General features: G+C 42.3%; 1 protein-coding gene across 1 annotated transcript; it reads right to left on the reverse strand.

Moving 5' to 3' along the window:
• Positions 1–1720: 1720 nt before the first annotated feature.
• T265_02514 (hypothetical protein) lies at positions 1721–7824 on the reverse strand (the record flags this gene model as incomplete). The annotated part of the gene is made up of 2 exons (XM_009166777.1): positions 1721–1899; positions 7734–7824. The coding sequence occupies 2 exons, from the start codon at positions 7822–7824 to the stop codon at positions 1721–1723; spliced, it is 270 nt and encodes an 89-aa protein (XP_009165041.1).
• Positions 7825–23468: the final 15644 nt, after the last annotated feature.

Genomic DNA, 23468 nt, shown 5'->3' on the forward strand with positions numbered 1-23468 from the left:
GGTATTGGACACATTCTTAAGTGAAAGTCCCGGTTGTGCAGCCGAAAAGTCGTTTTCTGATTGTCTTGTTACGAATTTTCCGACACCAACCCACACGAACTATGGTTCTTGGACAACAATTGTCGAGCATCTGAAGACATCTCACTTCCGCTGCTCGAACAGCCTAAGCCTCAGAAGGATACAACAAAACACTCCGCACTGTATCCCCGATACATACATCTCCTGAGATTAAGTGATGTGTCGCTTTTACAACATAAGTGTAACAAATTAGCAAACGCGACCCGAGCCTTGCAGATTCGTACCTTGGTCTCACCCGTCACACTACAATCAGAACTAATACAACTTCTAAGGTACGCAAAACGCTTCACAACTTTTGATGCCTCCCTCTGGATTATAAGTGGCGTGTTCAGTGGCTGCATGTCCACGAGCGTGATATTACACTTTTCGGGTTCAAAGTGCATATCAAAGGACATGACTTTGGTCAGGTCATCCAAAACAATTTCGCCCTCTTCTCCTCTTCGAAGACAAGAACGATGTCGTCCGCATATTCCAGATCGACAAGGTTTTCATCAGCAGCTGTTTGGACAGTTTTTTGAAGACTTTCCAGCGTACGCCTCATTATCTCATCGATCACGACAATAAACTAGAATGGAGAGAATGAGAACCCCTGGTAGACACCGTTGTGTGTGCGTGCGGTTTTAGAGAGCTCTCCGTATACTCTCACGCGTCTAAAAGTATGAGAATCTAAAGAATTTATTATTTTCACAAACTTTCGTGATAGTTCTTGATGAGCAAGCGCATAAGTGAAGCGAACCGGCCAACCGAATTGAATGCTTTCCAGGAATATTAAAATTGTGGGTAGTCTGTACACATGGCGTTATTCCACCACTTGATGGAGTGTGAAGATTTTATATACTCAATCCCTACCAAGTCGGAATCCCGGTTGATGCGCTTGAGGCAGTGTTTCACGAGCCAATATAAAAATACAAAGCACAAGTGACTTCAGCATTCTCACTCAGAACAGGTTTTCACACCCCCAACGAGCCTCTTTTTGGAAACAGGCACAATCACTAACTCTCACCAGATATCTGGGACATTTTCCTTTTCCAAATGCAGTTAAACTGATGAAACAAGCGCTGACTGGGAATATAATCCCTGTCTTTGAACAGTGCGAATGTGAGGTCATCGGGACCAGAAGCTCGGTGGCACTTGAGAGTACACATGTAGTCATCGACCTCTGAAGCCATAGGGGCTTCCACGTTCACCTTTCAGGATTCTACGCCATCTGTGAGCTCCAGCTGATTGGCAGCTAGTGGCCACGATCACTGTTGTTCGAAGTAGTCGACCTACCGGTTGAGACGGACTTTACTAATATACTCCACCCTTTCAGCTGCAACACCCTCTCGGTGCCTGGATGTCGTGCCTTTCGAAGGAAGCATTGGGGCTGGGATACTGCGATGTTGTCCGAGCCTAGATAGAGGAAGTTGAGAGGCAGAGGTTGAGTTCAAATCACGGACCTTTCGGTCCGTAAATTTGCTCTCCAACCACGCGAGCCATCTCGCGTACTTTATTCACCATGGTTACTCTATTTTGATCATTGATGGATTCACTCACAAGAAGTTTCTGGGGACCGGTTGCGCGGAGTGACTGAAATAGTTTTGTTGCATTACCGGCTTTATGGGCCTCTTCCTATTTCTTGACATCCCGTGTCCACCATACTTCATGGTTGGCTGGCACGCTCACTTTCACTTGACTTCTGATAATTTGTCAGGACTGGGATATTTCTCCGAGATTTAAGCAATGACACTGTTCGGTCTGATATCCAGTAATTGGGTGAGCCTGGCAGTGCTGTGTCACAGGCGAAGCTCCCAGCATTGTGCAAAGAGGAGGCAATCTTGTCTCAGTATGAATTCACATCTGATGGTAGAGCAGTTGATGGAGAGACTCAAGAAGATGATTCTGGTAAATTCGTCTACCATCCTGATCTGCCATTCTCTTAATTGTCAAGCCATTTTACCGCACCCTACGCGGCATTGAAGAAACGCCAGTAGGTTATTTGGACCACATCAACGTCTGACCTATTGTTTTTCCAGCGTTTTTATTGGAACATATGAGTTTAAATGCTTTTACAGACGGTAGTCGTTGAGCGTGAATAGGATAACATATCATGTCTGACCACCTATCTTCTTCTCGCCACAGTGACCTGGAACCAAACTCTACCGAATACGATATTACCTATATTCTTTGAAAAGATTCTAGTTTCAGATCGTACGATGAGTTTTATATGACCAATCTCGTCTCCGATTTTGTTGTTCAGTGCGCCTATTATTCGAGAAGTTTCTTGCTTCTACATCATTTTTTCCTGTACTCTTATATGCATTCACAAAAGTAAAACATTAGAATTAACACACTGTGTTTGCCTTTGCTTTATCCCATCAGTGAAAAAACTGTAGTTTTTCGGTCGACCAGGCTAAAGTTTGTATAAAACATTGGTAGTCTAATTCCTAAATCCACCTATTACACATTCTGTGGCTACAGAACTGTTGAACAAATGACGTTTTTTGGAAAAGTTTGAAAACTTTTCCCTATCAGTGAGCAGCGTCTTCGCTTAGTGAAACCAGTAGCGAACTGTCGGAGGAGATTGCATGACCGGCACCAATTTTTCAGTTCGTTCTGTACTACCACTCCAAGTGTAGGTAAAGGATGAACTTCTGACAGATGACAAACTACTCCGCTGGCTAGAATAGGTCTTCACTTAAGTATTAACCAGTACGATTGTGCACCAGCACAATCAGCTACGGTTGCTTGATCATGTGCAGCACATGCCTAAGCACTGCGTACCAAACTGAGTGGTGATTTCCGTGTGAAGTTGATAACAAAGAGTTCAGTTGTTGTTTGTGCGGTACGCCTTCCAAGAAGGAGTGCTATCCGTATCTTTCTAGACTGTCTGATTGAGTATTTGGAGGTGTAGGCACCTCCAACTGCTTGCGATAAGCCAGCACTAAGTCTCCCCTCCCGCCCACTCTTTTCTCCTCTTTTCTTTTTAATACTTTAAATATGACTAGATAGAATTAGTGGTTGTACAGCATTGAAGCGTCAGCGCCCACATTGATGTTTCTGTTTATGACGATGATGACGATGATGATGATGATGATGATGATGATGATGATGATGATGATAACGACGAGAACGATGATGACAGTACATGAACGGTAAATCCATGAAGGATAGGAGAGCAGCTAGTGCTCAGGAGCTTACGGAGCAAAACAGGATGTTCACTATGGATGATAATATAATATAGCAAACGTAAGTGTCCACTCCAGGGAAAAGCCTTCTTAGGATTCGTTGCTTTCCAGCGTCCATAGACGTCGATGCACTAGTAGCAGAACTCTTATCTGGTGTGTAAAAATACCATGTTTCCACAAATTTCATTTGCGAAACAATGAGCTTATTATTCCATTTTCCACGCCTCTATTTTGATGTAGACCTGCCTGTATGCAAGCAGACACCAGTTTACTCACTTTTGGTTCGGCTGAGTGGAATATAAATTACAGAGGTCGTGGAGTGGAATAGTTTATGACACTGCCAAATTCAAAGAGAGAGACGTTGCAACCCAACTAATGTAGGTTTGTAAATCTTCCTCAGCAAAATATCTGCTGTTGTATTCTATGAGATCCGTAAATGAGAAAGGGATGAAAAGGTCCGAGTTGGGATAATTCTTGAAGGCCCGTTCGATTTTGCTCCGCGACAGCCTCCACTTGAAAGAAAACTAATTAGCTTTTGTAAGCAAATCGCTGACTAATTGGTGCGTTTGATCACACCGAATTTTGTAGATAGTTTGGGAAATAGCCAACTTTTCATTCACAGCGACACTGTCTAGTTGTTATTCTCGTGTCTTATAATGGCCAGTCATCAAAAACACTAACTCTGTCGGTGTTCATCGGCACTTCACTTCCTTGATTGTAACAAAGTTTGAACTTCAGTCGCCTGAAAGGTTATGCGAGACTGCCAACATCACTGCGCCACTTGAAACATTCATCTCATCATATCTGGCTGGGAGACTGTACCAACCCTTGAGCACATGTCATAGTGAATACGTTGCCAGTAATTTCTCAACCAGTGGCCAGTCGGAACGCTTTGGACGTACCGAAGATCCCCCCCAGCGGGGGGTGGGGAATTCATATTTAACTTTGAATTTGACCGGGTGAGAAAAGCTTTTGTGGCTTGTTTAGTATGATCCGACCAACCATGTATGGAGATTACAACCAGAAGCTGACATCACGCCACACAGGATTCCGTGAAATTCCTTTTTTCAAGCAAGCACTCACATAGCCGTATTCTTTTTTAAAAAATAGGTGAATGAAATCCCCTAAGCTCAACCACGTTCTTTCATGCGGGATGAACGTGCTTACTTTGGGAGGGCCTGAAAAGCCATTAGCACTCACGCACACAGACGCACAAACATGACAAGGTGAGCAAGGACAGTACCCCTGCAGTCGCATGCCTAGATGGTCAGACAAACAACCCTTTTGCACGTTGGAATCCTGCTACCGAATACTTCTGAGTAAAGGAATTCTTGTCTAATGTCTACATGTGATTGGACTGACATGAATGCATGGCATCCGACGTATGAGATAGAAACGAGCTTATGAATGACCCGAAGACAACTCCAGCAGAACTAAACGTAACGTTCCTTTTCTAAGGCTGCCATGTTCTCACGATCGTTCATGTCCATCAAACCTGGCTATGGCATCTAACGCCTTCCGTATATCGTGAACGATCGTTATCTGAATTCCATATCTCTAATTTTGAGAAAAAAGCCAGTGAGATTGAACCCAGTAGTGAGTAACCAAATTTAGGATAAAGACAACCGGAATGATCTGCTTCCTTGCCGACGCTGTGCTATAGAGTTGTCCCATATTTTTACTTACTCCGAACCGTTTAACGGGAAAATTCAGCTGATTGCCAGTTGAATGGTGTTTGCGTCTTCCCGAACAGTCCTGCACAATTAAAGAGCGTACTTCTAGTCGGCAAGATTTAACTTGTTTTTTGGCATGACAAATGAAGACATGTTTTCACTAAATTCAGACCGATACAAAGAGGAGGCTCTGGTTCTTATCAGGATCCATCAAGAAATCGGCTGCGAAAACCTGCAGGCAGGTGTACCGTCCAGGCCTCAGCAACCTTAATGTTTTCACCTAGAACCATCTGGTTGGTGCACTTATCCCAATAAGGCGCGTGTATCTGACACTTGGTTACCCGATCACGCCTTTTCTAATAACATGATTACGTTTCTCCCCGAGCAGTTACCACTTTTCAGTGAAGAGCGATGGTACTTCAGACAAAACGTCCTGTCTTTATTCGAGGTCTCATACTTCTTGATATGCTGAAACTGACTGGATAAAATATCGAACTTTCTGAAGACCAAACTTTCCAGTTTATCTGAACAGAAAGCGGGACTGCATTTGAGCTCAATCAAATCTAAACCTGATTGGAGATCAATACTGTATTAATCACAGGACAGTAGTATTACACGCGGATCTCCCATTGTGGACAGATCGCCTTCCTTAAAGACCGGCTTCCTTTGATTGTTCCCCTTCCGAGAAGAGCTCACAGTTTACCTCTGGTCGGGTTTTTTGAGGCTGACCCCTCGAAAAAGGTTCAAGGTGGTAGCTACTATGGAGAAATTGATGCCATTTGCACGGATACTGACCGTAAGTGTACATGATGGAATTGCTTAGGAAGGCAGATATTTCAGTTCGGAACAACGGTCTATAATTCTGAACCCAGAAGAAAGACACTTGACTTACCTGAGGAACAATAATATAGTGGCAGCACCTGGAATAAATGTGCCCGAGGAATCCCATTTTTCAGTGATTTTGGCAGTAGGGATGTGAAGGTGTGAAGGCTTGGGGTGGATTATCTATGCAAGGACAACCGGGACGTAAAAGTTCACAAACTAGAAGCGGTCAAAATGGCTGACATTATCGGTGAAAAACGACACCAGGGACCAGAAGAGACTCCGTAGCTCAACTTCGATTGGTGCTATTTGAATTTCACAGGAAAACGCCCTCGTAGTTAGAATTCCAGTCAGCAGGGTTTAAAGAACTCTAAAGCTGTGGCTTACTTCGAATTATTTCTTGCATTTGGCAGAATTACGCCAAACAAAATATTCACTGATCTTCAAGGGATTAAATGCTCTTGCGTGTGTGTGACCAACTGCTTTAAGCAGCAAGTGAATTATGTGGTTTACTGAAATACTAGTTTGATTAGTCGACGAGAGCTGCTCCTGCGGAAGAAAGTTCACTACTCCGGGGAGTCCAAGATGTTCATCTAAATGGTGTTTCGTGAAACTCTCTCGAAGACAGTTTATCCTCCAGGCAAGAGGAAGGCTGCTTTTCCAATGAGTATCTCTATCCGTTTCGACGATACAGTGCTAAATGCTGTTCAGCAACTCACTTCCTGTCTCAAGCTTCCCCTTGCTCACGAGTTAGTCGCAGTCACCAAGTTTCCATCAACCTTGTGTTTTGCCTAAACCCAAAATGGACGCAGTTGGCAAAGTACACCCAAATAGGAGACTAATTTACTACTTGATTAGATGTGGTGGCAGTCCAAACCGAGAGAGGACGCTAGCAGAAAAGGGAATACATGTTGTCCTCTCCTGCAATTGGCCTACTTTTCGGAGAGGTGTAAAATGCAGCGTATTTCACGACACCACTCTTGTCATATGTTTAGAGGACTGGCCCCCATTCTTCGGAGGTTCTATTTAGGGATAAATGTATTCCCGATAATCAGTCCATCAAAACCATCAAAGTGGTTTCCAAAAGACTAAGCATCTAAGATCCCAAAAATAGTGCATATTCATGTCACACAGCGACAAACTTCCGGTGCCGGTGAGATGACCTATTAGTCGTTTATGAGCACACTGCGCTACCATATTGCGTGCCAACTGCAGTGCTTAATGGGGGAGCTAGCGTGTGGGAGTGAAACGTTGGTTTCGTTTGCATAGCACCGTCTTCTCTTATTAATATCCTTATATTGTAGCACCCTAATATGGATCGTTTACGCAATCCTCAGAATCTCCTATTCTGCAACATTATAGCCGTCTGCCGCAAAGCTTTTTCCCTGATCCAGTTGATAGTTCACAGCAAAATTTCTACCATCACTCCAGCTCATCGTTACTGAGAGACAATTTTTGAAGACTTACCTTGCGCGCAGAAATTTGTACTTGGATAATGGAACTGACTGCGTTTACAAGGCCGTCCACTTACAAATTTAGGACGAATACACCCACCCAGGCATCTACCTACCATGTTGATGAGACTATACCAGTGTCTTGCGGATGTTTACATATGTGCAATGAACTAGGCTAGAAAAAAACATCTTTGACTGTGGGATGGAAGTAGTGTATAGACACACAGATGTGATATGATTTTTTTCAGGCTGAAACGGCTTTTACTTTGACCAAATTAGCAACACACAAAGAACTGGAAATCAGTTAACCAAATTAAGACTTCTATAGATAGCTGAAAGAGTTGCATTCCCGAGAATTGGCATAAACCCAGTCTATTCATCTATGGACACAATGCAGAGTTCACGTCTTTCGCGGCCATTCATGCGTGAACATGAAAATCCGTCCACTGTCGTTAACATTTTACACCATCTATTGTCATACTGACCGTCACTCTGAAAAATATCATCAACAGGTCACTGTTTGATTTGTTGTGGCAAACCAGCTATCCCGGTATACGGATTAAAATGTGATTGGACTTGCTTGCAATGGCAAGCTGATGGCTTAGTTAACAAACAAGAGAGTTCGCACATTCTGCTACCCAACTGGTATAGAAAGTTTTGCAGCTGCATCTCGTTTCCGGTGCGTAGCTGCCATGCCACCCGAAAGAAGCACAAAGGCTTGTGTATTGACAGGTTGCCCAAGCCTAAACGGGAGCAGTCGAGATTTAGAGGTTAGGTTCAAACCACAGACCTTCCGTCTGGTAAATGTGAAATCTAACCACTGAGCCACCTCGAGCCATTTTGGTATGGTGCACGTAATGCCCTCGAGGTAAAGTCCGAGAGAAGCTCATAACTAGGACGATGGAAGCCAGATGTCTATTTCACTGGAAAGTGAGCTAAACTGCATTCTGGCGGATGCTTACCTGTTCATTTATGACTCGTGAACAAACCGCACTTTGCAAGGTGGTCACGCTCATTCGTGAGTTTCCTATAAGAAAGCGGCATAACTTTATAGCATGTGCGTAAAAATTACTTTGTACCAGTTCAGTAGCGATGATGTAAGCCACGAATAGATCAGTGACACGCGCCTGCTTAGAATAGTCTATGGAAACAAGAAACAAGAAGTAACCAAATATCTTGTCCAGGAGTTAACCTCAGCTATTGAAACTATCTGCTCCAGATTATTGAGCACTTTCAACGCTTCAAAATAGAACCTAGACCCCAAAACATGAACGCACAGATTATTTCGACTGGTCAACCTCTCAACTGCTCATTTAATATAGGTTGATCCACGTGAGCTGATTCTTTATAGAGCTCATCATATTCAGGACCACTAAACTTTTAAAAATCCTAGAAACTATAGAAAGTCACGTATTTTCCCCTAGTGCTCTGCTGAAAAGCGCTCGGTAGGTTTTCTAAATGTTTGCTTTTCTCAATGTAGATCTGAGCCATAGGAGCGTCATTCATATGTCAAGAATTTCGCAAACTCTCTAAGGCAATAATACGTTAACCGAAAACAACGGAAACAGGTATCGGCCATATTTTTGCCAAAAGGGATGTCCAAAGTCGTAATGCCACAAGCATTAAACGGAACAAACGAGAAGCATCATTTCTTATTCTGTTCCCCCCAAATGTGCCAGAAAAGCAGGTGACAGACAACAACTTCAAAAGTGGTTCAAACGAAATGCTAACATGGATGCCCGGGGGAATCGAGATGGGATTTGTGCCCGTCTTGTTTCTTTGCCTGTCTAACCAACTTTCGGTTTACTGGGGGTCATCGAAACGTCGGAGTGAACCATTTTATCTAACCGTGGTACCTTAAATATAAAGACCAACTCCAAAGTTTAGTTCCCACATGCTGTGCGATCTTTTTAGTCTATTCGAAACACTTACAGTTCCTGGGCTCACAAACATTTGAGCCGCCTTCACTGAGGGCGCATCTTAAGCAGCGAAGCTTTCCTCAGAACAAATGAAAAATTTGGTTTTTAGAGTGCACATAATCGTAAACTGATTTTTCTTCCTATAGGCGAACATCCTTCGGGGTAAATGAGATGATTCCTGCTGATTAGCTACGAATTCCGTNTAGGAGAATGCAAAACTACTGACTTCCTCGCTCACTAGTACTTACAATTTCAAGTTCAGATGCTGATATTTAAGCAATCTGCGCAAGGTAGCAAACTTCAGACCATGGGTGCAATAACTGCTGATTTGACGGTCTCTCGAGACGATGTTATCACTGTTTTGTGAGTGGAAGTACTTTGAAGTTCGATAGGATTTTTCGTTGCGCTTTCATGGAGGCGTGCACAGTCAGGCTGTCCTTAACCGATAGTTTCAGTTAGTATTCATGATGACTTGTTGGTTGACGGTTATTCTGATTAGTGGATGTTCTGCTAGCCTTCAGACTTGACCTAATCCCTCAAACTCATTTGTCTATACAGTGTCTTCGTTTCGTGGTCCGTTGGTCTGGTGGCGGAAGCTGACTCAGTGTCATCACTGAGTTGCTAGGTCCTTTGGATAGTGACGTTAACAGCTCCTCATACTTCCCAGGCACTGCTGGGGTGTATTAGGAAATCATTCGTTGTAAAAGACACATGGTTGTATTGAATTTTTTTTACACAGTTTCTGCTTTCCAATCCGACGATTTTGCCACATAGTGAGAATCACGTTTCTTCACTATTCACAAGCTTACAAAAGCGTGTGCAAGGCTCTTCTGTAGTAGTCATAGTGTAGAAGATACATATCGCTGCGGTCTGTCCAAAGTAGCTTTCGTTGAGCTTTGTTTGTGATAGAACCAAGCATTACGTCTCAAGTTGGAAAGGGGGTGACACTGAACATTTGAAAATAGAATATGCAGGATACTTCTAAGTGTGCTAGATATGCTGCTTTAGGAATCCATCCGAGTACCGGTTTCTTTTCAAGGACTTCATGGGTGGCTGAAGAGAAACTGGACATATGGCTGTAGTAGTGTGGTGATTCCGTCCCACTGAGCTTTAAATAACAGTATGCACACTAACCAATCAACAGAGGGGACTGTTCAACCTTGAAATACCGTCCAAGGCCATTAGATACTATACTATTATCGGCTGTTTTAGGAAAATTTATGGAAGTCAAATCTTGCTTGGTCATGCTCCGTCATGGACTGGTAATTTCAACTGCAGACCAGCTTCAATCAGGCTTCGTATTTGTAATTTTTTTAATAACCTGGTTGGAATTTGGATTAGTTGTATCCGGTTTGCATTGAACTCTGAAGCTCATCGGCACACACAACAAGGAGGCAAAAACGAGTCCTCCTACTGGTTGGGTAATTTTGACTGATTGAGGTGCAACACTCTACAAGTGACCTTCTAGTGGGCTTTCATCGAATGTGTTCAAAGCTGTTCTACAGAATATGGTGTTTACGTGGCGGAGCGACCTGTGTCCAGTCATTCCCATGGTTTAAAGAAAGATGAGCTACGGAGTGACAGCGGATGGCAAACTGATTCCATAGCCACCGGAAATACCGCATTTCGTATGTTTAGTCTGATGATTTTTGATCAAAAGACATTTTAGCTTCTAATAAAATCTCACGGGATAGCTCGACTGAGGACAAACTGGAAACAGAAATATCAGATTTTCGAAGATTGACCAATAAACATAAAGGTGATTTAGTAGGCAAATAAAACTAAGAGTTTAATTAATCCCACCGAATAAGTACCCACTTCCCAGAGGACATTATTGAAGGGGTCCTACGAAGAATTCTTGTTAGGGAACCTCAAACATACCACTGAAGCAAATCAACTTGAAACGTGGGGGTGAATAAACTTCGTGGAACTGCAGACACTGTGTTGCCAGTGTGCACATGTGCATTTGTTATGATGTGCAGAATTTTGGATGAACCTGCGTCAAGTTCACTGAGTTTGGGTGACTGGAATTATATTAGCAAAAGTAGATTCATGTGAGTCAGATCGACCAGGAGCCAGATAGGAGTTGTATTTAACTTGTTGGTGAACTTAAACGCAGCAATCAAATAAGATCAGGTTATTCGTATTAAGTCATTCGAGACAAAAAACTGTGACAAAAACATGACAGAAAATCCAACTGCCAGACGTTGCGAACAGATAGAGAGACGGAATCTACTAAACCATTAAACGGAAAGGTTTGGACTATCACTTGATTCTCCTTTTTTTACAGAAATAAATCACTCAAATGGCATTTAGGAGGTCTCGGTGGCTCATAGACTCATCCTTCCTCTAATTGTAGACTATACAAATTACTTTGCCCCAGTTTTTTTGACTTAAACGTGATTTTGAAACAGGCGAAAATGAGTTGTAAACCAAGCTGAATTCAGCAGTGTGCTTGTTCATTTCACACCCAAGTTTGGGGAGAAATTTCAGAATCACCGTAATGTCCTTTTTGTATACTATCATACATATTGGTCATGGCGTTTCGGTCGTGAATCATTTGCTCCATACTGAAAGTGAATTGTAGAAAAGAGTAAGTCGAGACCCGTGAAGCAAAGAACAAATTTCGAAGTTCCATCTACAGCTGACATTTTCATCTCTAAGGACATGCTTCTTCAGCACACAGATGGTCTTCGGTATTGTAGCGATGTTGATCCTAAATCCCAAACAAATTTTCAATCTCCTCTCACATACGATGGCACATATGGATCATACGTTCGGTATCTGAAGACGATGGGGGCAAACACAAACAACATAAATAGCTAGGGCGGTACAATTTACCAGTTGTGGAAACTGAATGCAACAGCATATTATTATACCGTTTTGACTGTTACAGTATAATAAGGCTAAATAAAGCAAGTGATAAAGTGTAGGTATAAAAAAATGCGGATTTCGATTGTTGTCTGCGGCTTCCATCAGCGAATCGTTTGGCACAAAGACAGCGACATTACATTCAAAGTTGCAAATCTTTTCCAACACCAGACAGAAACAGTAGAACAAAATAAACTTGTTCGTCGTTTTGTTAAGCAACCGATGCATTTGTAGTAAAAAGTAAACTCCAAAAAAGCCTTTTCGTCTTGCCACAACAATTCGTGCAGCAGTGTCAAGTTCACTATTGAAACCGGAGAGTCAGCGATTCCGTAGGCCATGCGTTTACTGTACCCATTCTCACATCCACATCAATGCCATCATAGTCAAGCACAGCGATGATAGAATTATCATCCATATGCAGTGGCTGACGGTGCGCGTGAACCCTTAAAACTAGCTCGGCGACCTGGTTGTGTTCAACTTCGCTCACCTAAACTCACAGTCACGCGATTCCAACTGGCGTACACTGGCATCCGAAAACGCACGCCCATAGAACAATCAACAAACACACAGTAGTATCACTGTCCATGATCACCACGTATCGAATAGACTTATTGATGGTTCGCTGCAGAATTAAATCATTGTTCCATTGTCTGTTGTGATTGAACAGATCTGCTGGGAAGATTATTCTTTGTAATCGAAGCGTCTTATCCCAATCACCTAGATGTTATGACTGAATATTTTTCGTGTGGTAAAAGCGGGTTTTTTAAACTTTCGTGTGAGGGTCGTAGGTACGAATCTGTTTGAAAAATCCTGAAATAGGCGTTTTTCTTCTTATTCAGGCTGACCGAATACTACGGAACTCACTAATGCAATTCTTTAATCTTGATGGTTATCGTTGTCGGACGGTCACACCCATGCACTCATTGGTTTACAATTCTTTACCATTATTTTCGCGAAGGCTTGAGTTGTGTTCACTCAATGTCAGGTATCCATGAAAGAGGATTTTCGCGAAATAACTGTATGCACATTAAGTCCCAGGTTGGCTTTTATTCTGTGTCGTCACCGGTGGTGAGCGCTCTTCATGAATTGACCACATATTTGAAGAGTAGATTTTTGGGGATTCTAACGATGACTTTTTCAGAGGAGGATATCCATAAGCATTGACATCGCTTGGGTCGCTTCTTAGGGCCATATACAAAATGTTTTTCGTTTGTGGTTAATCTTCTACTCTGAGTTACTTCGGAAACAAAAAGAGGAATTTTCCCGAGGGTACACTGGATCTTCGGGAATCCTTGGAGTACTTCCTTATGATGTAAGTAATGCATGTTTGTGGAAAGTTCCACAACTACAACTTTGCAAGACTGATGTCATCAGAAATTTTTTCTGTGCTAATTTACCGAAAACAACAGGATTTCATATGGTCTGGGTAAATTCGACGAAATATTCAAGCAAGTTTCACAACGCCGCCTAAGTGTTTTAATATTGTAGAACAAACACAAAGCGTTTGAGGTAACCACGCAGGGGAAGAAATTTGAAACAAGAAAATTACCCGTGGGGTTAGACCGTTCCCCTGCAGCTGACTGGCTGCGTATTACTCATATATCCATGGCTCACGCTACCCAACCTCTTTCCATGTATTACTTTATTTTGTTTGGCACCCTTAAATGAGTTTCATTGATTGTTTTGAACGCTCTCAAAATGCTCTGTAGCCTCTAAGGTCTTTGGCGATAAAACCGTATGCTTGTTGGCTTTTGTGACACTCCAGTAAAACGTTGTACCACTGAAATCGGTACTTACTTTTATATCACATTACCGTGTACAATTACGTTCATATCCAAAATTTGCACAGCCTTCGCGATTTGAGGTTCGTCTTGAAGCTTAAATTCGCGAAGTAGATGGCCAATTGTATTCCACTTTAACCAAATCATATACGACATACTTTCCGCAACTTCCTGCCTACTGGCATTTTTCTGACATGTCATAAGTGTGTAATCATATATAGACCATGTGAATCCCCTCCTCCACAAGGAATCTGAACCTGAAACTAGGGCTAGTAGATATAACTAGTGTATTATCAGCAGGCCGAGCTGACATTCCAACGGGGTAAGTGTTCTCCAATTGACAAATCAGTAATCGATCGGCACGTGATCTCCTCATCTCGTTGTCTCTGAGTACAGTTGTGTTTCGGCTATTTTGACAGTTAACGTTAAGCTTCAGTTGCAACTGTGGGGCTGAGGCAATCTCAGAGTATGACTGTACGGCTTTATCGTTATTTTAGGTTGTCTGTCATGTACCAAGCGCTGGAAGCATTAGACGGCATTATCAACTGTATTCAGTAGTGGACTGTCGAGTACGTAGATTGGATACAGTCAGTCGTGTCAGTAATGCAGTTCCGTTAACTATAACTGCACAACCGATAGCGACATGCTGTTACACTAGCCAATCCGAAAAAAGTAGTTAGAAAGTAGTCGGATCACAATAGTCATCAAATAGCATCCATATATAGGTTTTCTCGGGACTGTATTACACTGTATTACACATCATGAGGTCGAATTCTCTAGTGTTCTATCTACACATATCGTACATGGCCGTGCTTGTGGGTGGAAGTAAGTTCTTTGACCAACCCTATAATTTTTCTAGAATGTTGCTGTCAAAATAAACCATTTAACCTTCTCATTTTCCATGATTATTACAGCCACAGAATTGTCACTCCCAACATATACGGGGATCAGCTGTAATGGGGATAACATCGCGTCCTACAACGGCTTAATTATGGCACCCTTAGCTGATGTACCCTACAGATGCGTTTGGCAGCTGGTTGCGTATGAAGGCATGCAGGTTGGAACAACAATTCGGGTTTCGTCGGTAGGTTTTATTGCTTCGGTTTTGAGCATCTTGTTTGGGCACCATCTGACCGTGAGAAATATACTTTCTTTTGTGAGTGCATGTACCCGAACGGCTTACGTGGCTTTCTGGCTAGCCCACTTCATGTTGTGACTGCGTATATCGGTGGCATCTCAGGAAGTAAACACTAATAAACGCTTTCTTACTACCCCAAAAGTAGTTAAAAGTTCTGGACACCCGACAAACGATTTCGCGCTTCTTGGGGCTCATCAGGTGGGCGCGGTCCCTGAGTTCCCGAAGACGGTAGAAGTCTTGCATCCCGATTATTTCTGATGGCCCCCATGGATGATATTTGATACGAACACAAACACCTTCAACTGCACGGAGGTGTTAGCCATCAACGTTCTAGAAGCCAAAAGGATTGTAATACCGCCTTCCGCTTGATGCTGGAAACTGAGTTTTCTGGCATGAGTATCTTAGCCACAGAAATATTGCAAACTACTTATAAATTTCGAATGACTTGGGATGTCAATCTTACAATTTTTTTGCTTATTGTGATCTCCATAACATGGAATTTGGTAGTTACGGTCTTATCAATGAAATGTGTCTGAGCAAGGCATGTTCGTACCTTTTGACACTGCAAGACATGTTTCACATCATCTTCATCATATCAGTAAACCTCCACACGTGCTATGTATCAAAAAATTTGCCAGGGAACTCAGTCAGTCTGTGTATAATTCCAGACACACCCCTCTCAGATTTGCGTTCGTTATAGAGACGTTGCAAATATTCGCCGATCTGAAAGCTTGCGCTTACGTCTGAAGCATCCCCTGAAATTGGCACTTTTGTCGCAGAGTTTCACGACCAATGGAGATGATATCACCAGTGATTTGTGATGGAGCGGAAGGATGTGGTGAGCTGTTAGTTGTGCTCTGAACTGTAGTGGGCAAGAGTATATTTGTTTACCTCCGGAAGATCAGACTAGCTTCATTAAAAAGCAAAAACGGCGGGCATATGCAGTAAGGACCAGCAGTCTCTGGTCGCTATATATATAACTATCGTGAAGGTCAATTCGAGAAGCTTATATGCGAACATAGGCACAAGCCTAATTAGGGTTGCAGACCACGCAGGGAAATTTCTGAACACATGGTACCTTATGAGCAATGTAATTGACCGATTAGTGGAGCTTGATCCAATCGACGTAAATTTACCTCCAAAGGGTCATCAACTTAATTGAAAGTTCGATGACAGGTTCACAGTCAGGAATAAGAAAGCCAAGGTCATATGATACCAGTCGGAGACGAAAGATCAAAAGTCGATCAGTCGGAACACGAGCAAGCGGTTTGAAAAAGAGATTTACCTATTCGGATAACTAATAATATTTGGAGATAAGTCCATTTTGGAGAAACGCTTGAGGGATCGCGCAAACTGTTACTCAGTGCATAGCCCCCACTTCACAACAAAGCATTGTCGAATTTATCTAGACTGATGAGGAAGCCCTTTCGAAAGTGCCAATTACCAAGCCCTGTGAACAGGGCTTCATCTCTGTATCAGTGGCAACAATCATCCTTTCATTCTGGCATCTCGAGTTGAATCGTCACTACACTCATAAACGGTAAAACAGTAAAATAGGAACGAGTGGAACAAAGAGCAAACAGCTGAGTAAACGAAAATTCCCGTATACAAGCCTTGGCTTAAAGTGAGACAAGGATACATCGACCGTTTTTCATTTTGTCGATTATGCGTCACTGCACCATGACAATTTGTTAGCCTGACCAATGTTTTGTCTAGCAGATCTGTCTTTTTCGACTTGTGGTGAGATACACTGGCGATGGTCAGTGTCCTGGCCGTTCTCGGCAGGTTCGGTAACACTCCACCCGTACTAGTCCAGGGTATCCTATCGAGCGATTTGAGATATAGGTAGGACCCCCGAGGAGCGAAAATGTCAGAAAAAATAAAGCTCGTTGGCTTAGGGAGAATTGTCCCTCAAGAAGATGCAACTGAAACAAACGTTAACAATTTCACAGAAACACCCAACTACACAGATCGAAAAAACTTTCGAGACAGACTATTAAACGGCTTCCTCATTAATTCATTCCACCCAAGTTTTAAGACCTTTTTATTCTGAGGAGATACTTCACTGTGACTGCTTCACACAATTCCGAGCTGTGGAATACTGATGTATTGGAATACACGACTTTAAAACAACGTTAACTTATGTTCCTTCGGCGTTCTGTTGACCAATTTTGTTCTAATTCAAGAAATTCAGAGAATTCCGATGAACATCTCGCAATTCATGTCTTGTCAGAAAGAAGGTTTACCAACACTCTTATACTCTATGGACGTTGGTCAGTGAAAAAATGGTTTTAGACAAGTAGTCTCAGAGTGAGTGACCACCTCAGCTGTTCTAGGAGCAGGAGCCTCACTTAAGAAAAAAATCTGTGTATTACATGGGCTGTTTTTGGCATTCCAAATCCATACAATGGGGTCGATAACTGCGCCTAGTGAGGAAGTGTGCAAAAACATAATTTGCCTACCTGGGTAGGTATGAATCCTCATGTTAAATGTAACCTAGACAGACTAGCTGGTTGGATGTGAAGTAAAGTTATCTTACAACTCCGATCAAACTCGACTCATGTTACTTCATGATTCCCTTGTGTGTATACATTATTTGTCAATTTACACAGAACTGTGTGTAAGTTTTAAGTGGACAGTGTGCCAGTTTCGGTAACTTCGCCTAAGTATTATCCTTGACAGACTACCAGAATGAGTTTAAGGTCAACTGAAAACTGCAGGAACTTCTGTCAAGTACTTCTGTCGGGGGATCTTGAACTGATGTTATAGAGCTGTTGAATATTTTACACCTTATCTTTCCTGGCTTTGAGTTGAGACCCTCCAGGTTTGGTCACTAACTCTTCCGCCTATGCTCTCAAGAGACACACCATTATTGACAGAGTTCTTAACCGTCCTGGAAATATAACGTAAATGATTGCGCTGATTTTATTGACGCGAACTAGAAATGCATTGAATCAATCCAAAGTTCTGATGTAGTTTGACATCGCAACAAACCGTTTTGTTTCTGGACAGCCATGTCACCAAAATTTCTTAGCCGCTTCGATCCACCTAGTTGGATAGCAATACCTAGTCAACCGTTTATTCCCATTTTAGAAAATAATCGACGGTTAGCGGCTGTCATACCCCATAACGCTAGTAGTGTGCGCCAACGCGTTTCAGGCCAAAGATAATCTGAACAACATCGCGATCTACAGCCAAGTTGGTCATGACAGCACAGCCTTTTAGTTCTCATCAGAAAATGGTCACTACATGGCAAAGTGTTAAGTCGTTTATCCTGGTTTAGCAGAAACAGTACATTGGGACATCTTACCACCAAAAACACCGCTTTGTCAACCTTGCTTTCAGAAGAAATAACCCTCAAGGCGATAGGCTACCAGCAGAAAATTCGGGGGTTTGGTTTCTTTGAGACACGAGCGCTCCCGAATGTCATACATGGAATTTACTTTGGTACCCTACCTCACTGGGAAACAGCAGAAGTGAAAATTGTCTTGTCTTTACTACATTTTTGGAAAAAGCTCCTAGCTGAGCCACCTTACAACGTGACACTGGCTATCGCACAATTTCGCAGTGTTCTCATTCGATTACGTGACATGGCTTGAGGCCTGCAAACAAAAACGCACCAAAAGGCAGCATGTCCCTCTACCATATTGCTTAGTTTAGTTACGTGCTTCAAGCGATTCATGTGCCCAGACAATCTTTACGTCATATTCCAGGATAGCTGCATAATTATGCTGCACTAGCCTGATACCGACAAGTGGTGCCGTGTCTCTCAATCACATTTTGTTCCCCGCCAGGTGGAATTTCTGATCCTTCGAACTCAGTAGGCTCATGATAATAAAGACCCTCTCATTCAAAACCAGTCTGGTATTAACGAAGTGAACAAATTATCCTACATCATACTTCATTGCAACAACACACACTCCAGTTGAAACGGCTCGGTCACTAGTCTCATTTTACTAAAGAAGACAACAAATATAGTTGTTGTGCGGCAGGGTGATAATATGTTAATTTTTGCGGAAATTAATGTCTGCGTAGGTCGTTTTCTGGAGGAGAATATTGTTGTTGAGTTTCGGACACTTAGAATGACGGTAGCCTGTGAAGCGGGCATAACCATTCACCACTCATTTATACTCTATTTGGTTTTAAAGGGAGACTTGACTGAATGTCAGCTGAAAAAAAAATCGACACGCACCTCAGTCTCTGGCATAGTTTGTACAATCTGGGTTCAGTTAGAATATAAACCTAACGTAAGCTCTAGGATTGTGCCTACCTAATTAGCTCCAGGAAGGGCGAAATCAGTCGTGGGCTGCTGAAGAGTTCTCAATAACCTTGTGGGTGGTTTCCTTAAGGGTTTAACTGTTTTTACCGCAGTGGTTCCGGAGTGCGGTAAGATCCAACGGATCGTTTGCATACTCAAAGACTGTCAGCGCAAGAATGTCACATTTTTGGTATCAAGAATATCACTTTTGCTTATGGAATTTGTCGCACTTTTTACCATGTGCCTGAAACGGTGTTTCCATCATCTGAAGCACTGTTGAAGTTTACGCAGTAGGTTTTAATTTAGGATATTCGTTTGTCAGCAAGTAAATGAAACCTGAACAGTCGTAAAAATCGGTCTGATCTATAGATCTGTAGTAACGTTCTAAAACATCCGTGTCATCACTTGCATTTTCTGGATTAATTCTGAGGATGTTGAACTTATCGTCAAAAAATTGTGCTGGAATATGCAAATTACTATTGTGTGACCTGATTTTGCTGAGTTAGTGTCACCTTGATACACTACTTATATCCATCCTAGATAGACTAATCTTTTGTTTCAAATGATATAAAATATCTTATGTTTCTGAGGAGATCATAGAATTTCAACGAGCATTTCGCACTTTGGGTTGAGATAATCTATTCTGATAAGCCGGGAAGCACTGCGTGGATTTCTCATCCTCATGCTGATTCATCAGCAGTACGCATCACACAAAACTCATGGGTGTTCAAACCAGTGACCTCCTGGCTAGTATTTTGAGCACCATATAAACAGGCCAAGTGCGGCTGATCAGCAGTGCGATTAGATCGCACTTACGCAGGACATAGCGGTTTGAGTGATTCCTGGGTCCACATCGAAAGAAAGGAACGTTGGACTCGAGGTTCGCTCTTAGGTTTACGCTTGAAAGAATAGTTATTCGTTTAAAGCAGGTTGACGTGATTGTGATTTCTGCAAATCGCACAACCACCTAGAACTAATATACAGCTGTCCAGTGGATTTCAAACGTCGATGGCTGTGGAGTTTTGATTGGTTGGTCACCCAATCGATACAATCAGGATAGTTACGAGGCCGGGGTAGATACCATTTGGCCAATTCAGGGCTGAAATTTAACCAGAAGTGCCGAGTATAATTTTGCATTTTTTGTCGGCTTTTTAATCAAAGTCAAAGCTAGCAGCGGATACTTACACAAGAAATATTGTATCGATCAGACAAATAAAAGTGATACTTATGTCCCAATAATTTTATGAAAGATATGGACGGAGTAAAATCAGAACATTTAAGTGAGCAGGACCAAGCCATTGAGACAAATAGTGTGGAGATCCGTAATTGCAGGGTGAGAGCCTGGTGAAACCATGTTATCAGGGATGACAGCAAACCTCTCCAAGCTCACTGTTCATTTAAACAAAAACACACTGGCTGTCTACAAGCGGGACAAAATCGTGCACGAAGATTGTTCTGGTTTGTCCGAAAATTTACCAGTGGACTGTCGCAAAGCGTTTTCAAGAGGCTCACGTTTTCTGAATGAATCAGATATACGGGCTTCCTATGACCGTTGAGAATTCCTCGTTTATAGACGACTGAGCAGCTATTCCTAATGTTGACGCATGTAATGGCGGACTATGGTTTACTTTACGATAAAATTACAGGATCGCCTGCGCTGTATATTTCGTAAACCAGTGAACTATAACTTGTGATCGCATCACGAAAGCGATTCACATTTCAACATAAAGCAAACATCAGTAGTGAACAATTTCACACTCAATTATTCAATGAAGATCGTGTGCACCCAGCGCACTAAGTCCTGTTTAATGAATGGAAGTTGCCCAATAACAATTTCCATGTTGCGGATATCACTTGCAGAATACAAATGGACTCTGTTGCTAGTGATTTCGGCATCGTTAAGCGGTTTTAATTGTTTCCTGCGTTCAGCCCATCATGCCACGATTCGAAAAAGGTCGCAAAGACTCACATTCTTTTTGATAAAGATGCTTCCACTGGTCGGTACTTATCAAGCTAACGCATCGGTTGAAAAGCGCGAATCCGCACATGAGTAACAGGTCACATGGATCTTTTTCGGAAAGGTCTGAACACGATCTGTAGATTTATTACTGGGCAACGTCTCCCTTTTGACACAAAAGTTTCATCAGACAAAGTGATAAGGCTACGAGGTTGGTCAAGAGTTAAGTCGGAAGGAGAATCAATCAGCTAATTCAAGTGAAAATCTGTGATAGGTGTCGGCCTACATGAATTTGGGTCCAGCTCAGGGTTTAGTTCTCCCGGTTCGGTTCACGTGATGATGGTCGCTTTTGAACGCCGTTTACACTTTTCATCCATCTGTGTGGATGAGCTAGTGCCAAGAAAGTTATGTAAGGAAGAAGTAGTCTGTAAATTTTGGTCGGTTTGGGATTTTAATTCCGTTTTCTACGTGCACTGACAACCATATAGAGTCACGTGTCAGCTCGGCTTATCTGAGACCGCTCTCCATATGCTCACCAGATCCACACCCTCGATTCTATTCACGCGGTGATGGTTGGTAATTTCTACCACCACTTTGGTGTGAATCACAGTCCCATTCTTAAAACTTCTATATTCTCCACATCTACGCATGCACCGGTCAAATGGATGTTTTTTGAAGGACCCACTGCAATCTTTGACGAATTCTGGCTAGGGTTGTGCTCGTTGAAATTCCAAATCATAACCTTTTGTTTGCATGGTGTAGCAAGATACGTAAGCATCGTCAATCTGGTTGGGGATTGAATGATATATGGTACAAATTTCAACAGGCCAATCTAGACAAGTCAGCTTGCTCTAGTTTAGCCGCAGTCTCTATCATATTAATCAGTGACACCCTGATATCTGCTCTCGTTATAGTTTTTTTCTGTTATTCCATTTCCCCCTGTTGGTTAAGTGAGAATAGGGACAGAACGAGAACTCAATCTGTGGGATGCTCTAATGTCCGTTTACCCCACAATATTTGTTAGTGTTGTGGGGGAATTAAGCTAACTACTCTGGCAAGAGATTATCTGGTTGTGACTACTTCCCGATTACAAAAAAGACAAATTTGGTATGAACAAGGGATCTCTGGAGCCTATTGCTCGTGGCACCTAAATATAATGGCTATTTGGATTTCCGTGATAGACCGAATAATGTGTATTGAAAGTTGAGTTCTTAGTATATAACAGGGTACTCTGTGGAAGGTATTATCCACGTACAATGTCCCACTATATAAGGTCAATTTCGATTCAACGGAAGGGTTTAAATATGTGAGAATTAAAAAGAGGCCACTAACGAAAGATGCATCAACAACAAACTCTGCATTGAATGCTATCGTAATAGTTCGGGACATGAGCTTCTGAAATAGAAATTGAGGTCGGGCGACTAAATTTGCTGACCATCGGGCAGCAGAGTGAGCGTATGCTAACTGTATATTTATACCCCATACCATTTACTTTGATATATGTTTCTTAGCAAACGTGCCTCCAAGCCCGAGGGATAAAGGGTAAGGATCCGTTGAAAATAATATTTTTAGACAGGTTCTGCTCAATGCATACTTTCGACAAGCACATATCCTGTAATTTTTATATTGGTTTGAGAAAAAAGATCCCCTGAGTGAAAATTCCCAGCTTATTGAAAAAAAGAACCCTTTAGTGAATTCCATAACAAATAGGCCAATTTTATTCTTTCTGAACTTTCTGTTAGGATTTGGTGTTTCGAGTAGAGCTTTTGGAAAAACGAGAATACCAAGCAGTAGGTAACTGGAGTCAAGCTGTAGACGTAACCCAAAAACTCACAAGCTTGCCGTAAACTTTTCGACAACCCACAACCGATTTAGTCCTTCTTGAAGCTTATCATGGGGGTTCAGTCACAGAATTTCTGTCAATCTTAGCTCCAAATTGAACCCAGATTGTAAGAAACTCGACTGTTATTTGCATACGAATCTGGTTTTCAAGGGATACTCGCCGGAAACTCAGCTGAGTCTCTAGTTTACGCAGACCTTCTTCAGCTGAATGTTATTCAACGGGCCGCCTCGTGTTTCAGTTGGTACCACATTCGAGATATTGCAATACATTTTATTTAGGTAACACAATGCTTGTAAGGTGGACTGGTGCAGTGTAAAGGAGGTCCAGCCGAGTACCCCGTGAAAATTAGGTTTGTATGCAATTGATTGTATTTGTTGGTTCCACACCAGCTTCACTTCCTCAAAAGAATTCAACAGGTAGTATGAAATCCCTTTGGCACATTGTGCATAACATTGGTTGCTCCAGTGGTCTGCATGCCAACCGGACAGTTCCTCGTTGGTCATTGTC

The sequence above is a fragment of the Opisthorchis viverrini genome (assembly GCF_000715545.1).
Source record: "Opisthorchis viverrini unplaced genomic scaffold opera_v5_32, whole genome shotgun sequence".
Classification (NCBI taxonomy): domain Eukaryota; kingdom Metazoa; phylum Platyhelminthes; class Trematoda; order Opisthorchiida; family Opisthorchiidae; genus Opisthorchis; species Opisthorchis viverrini.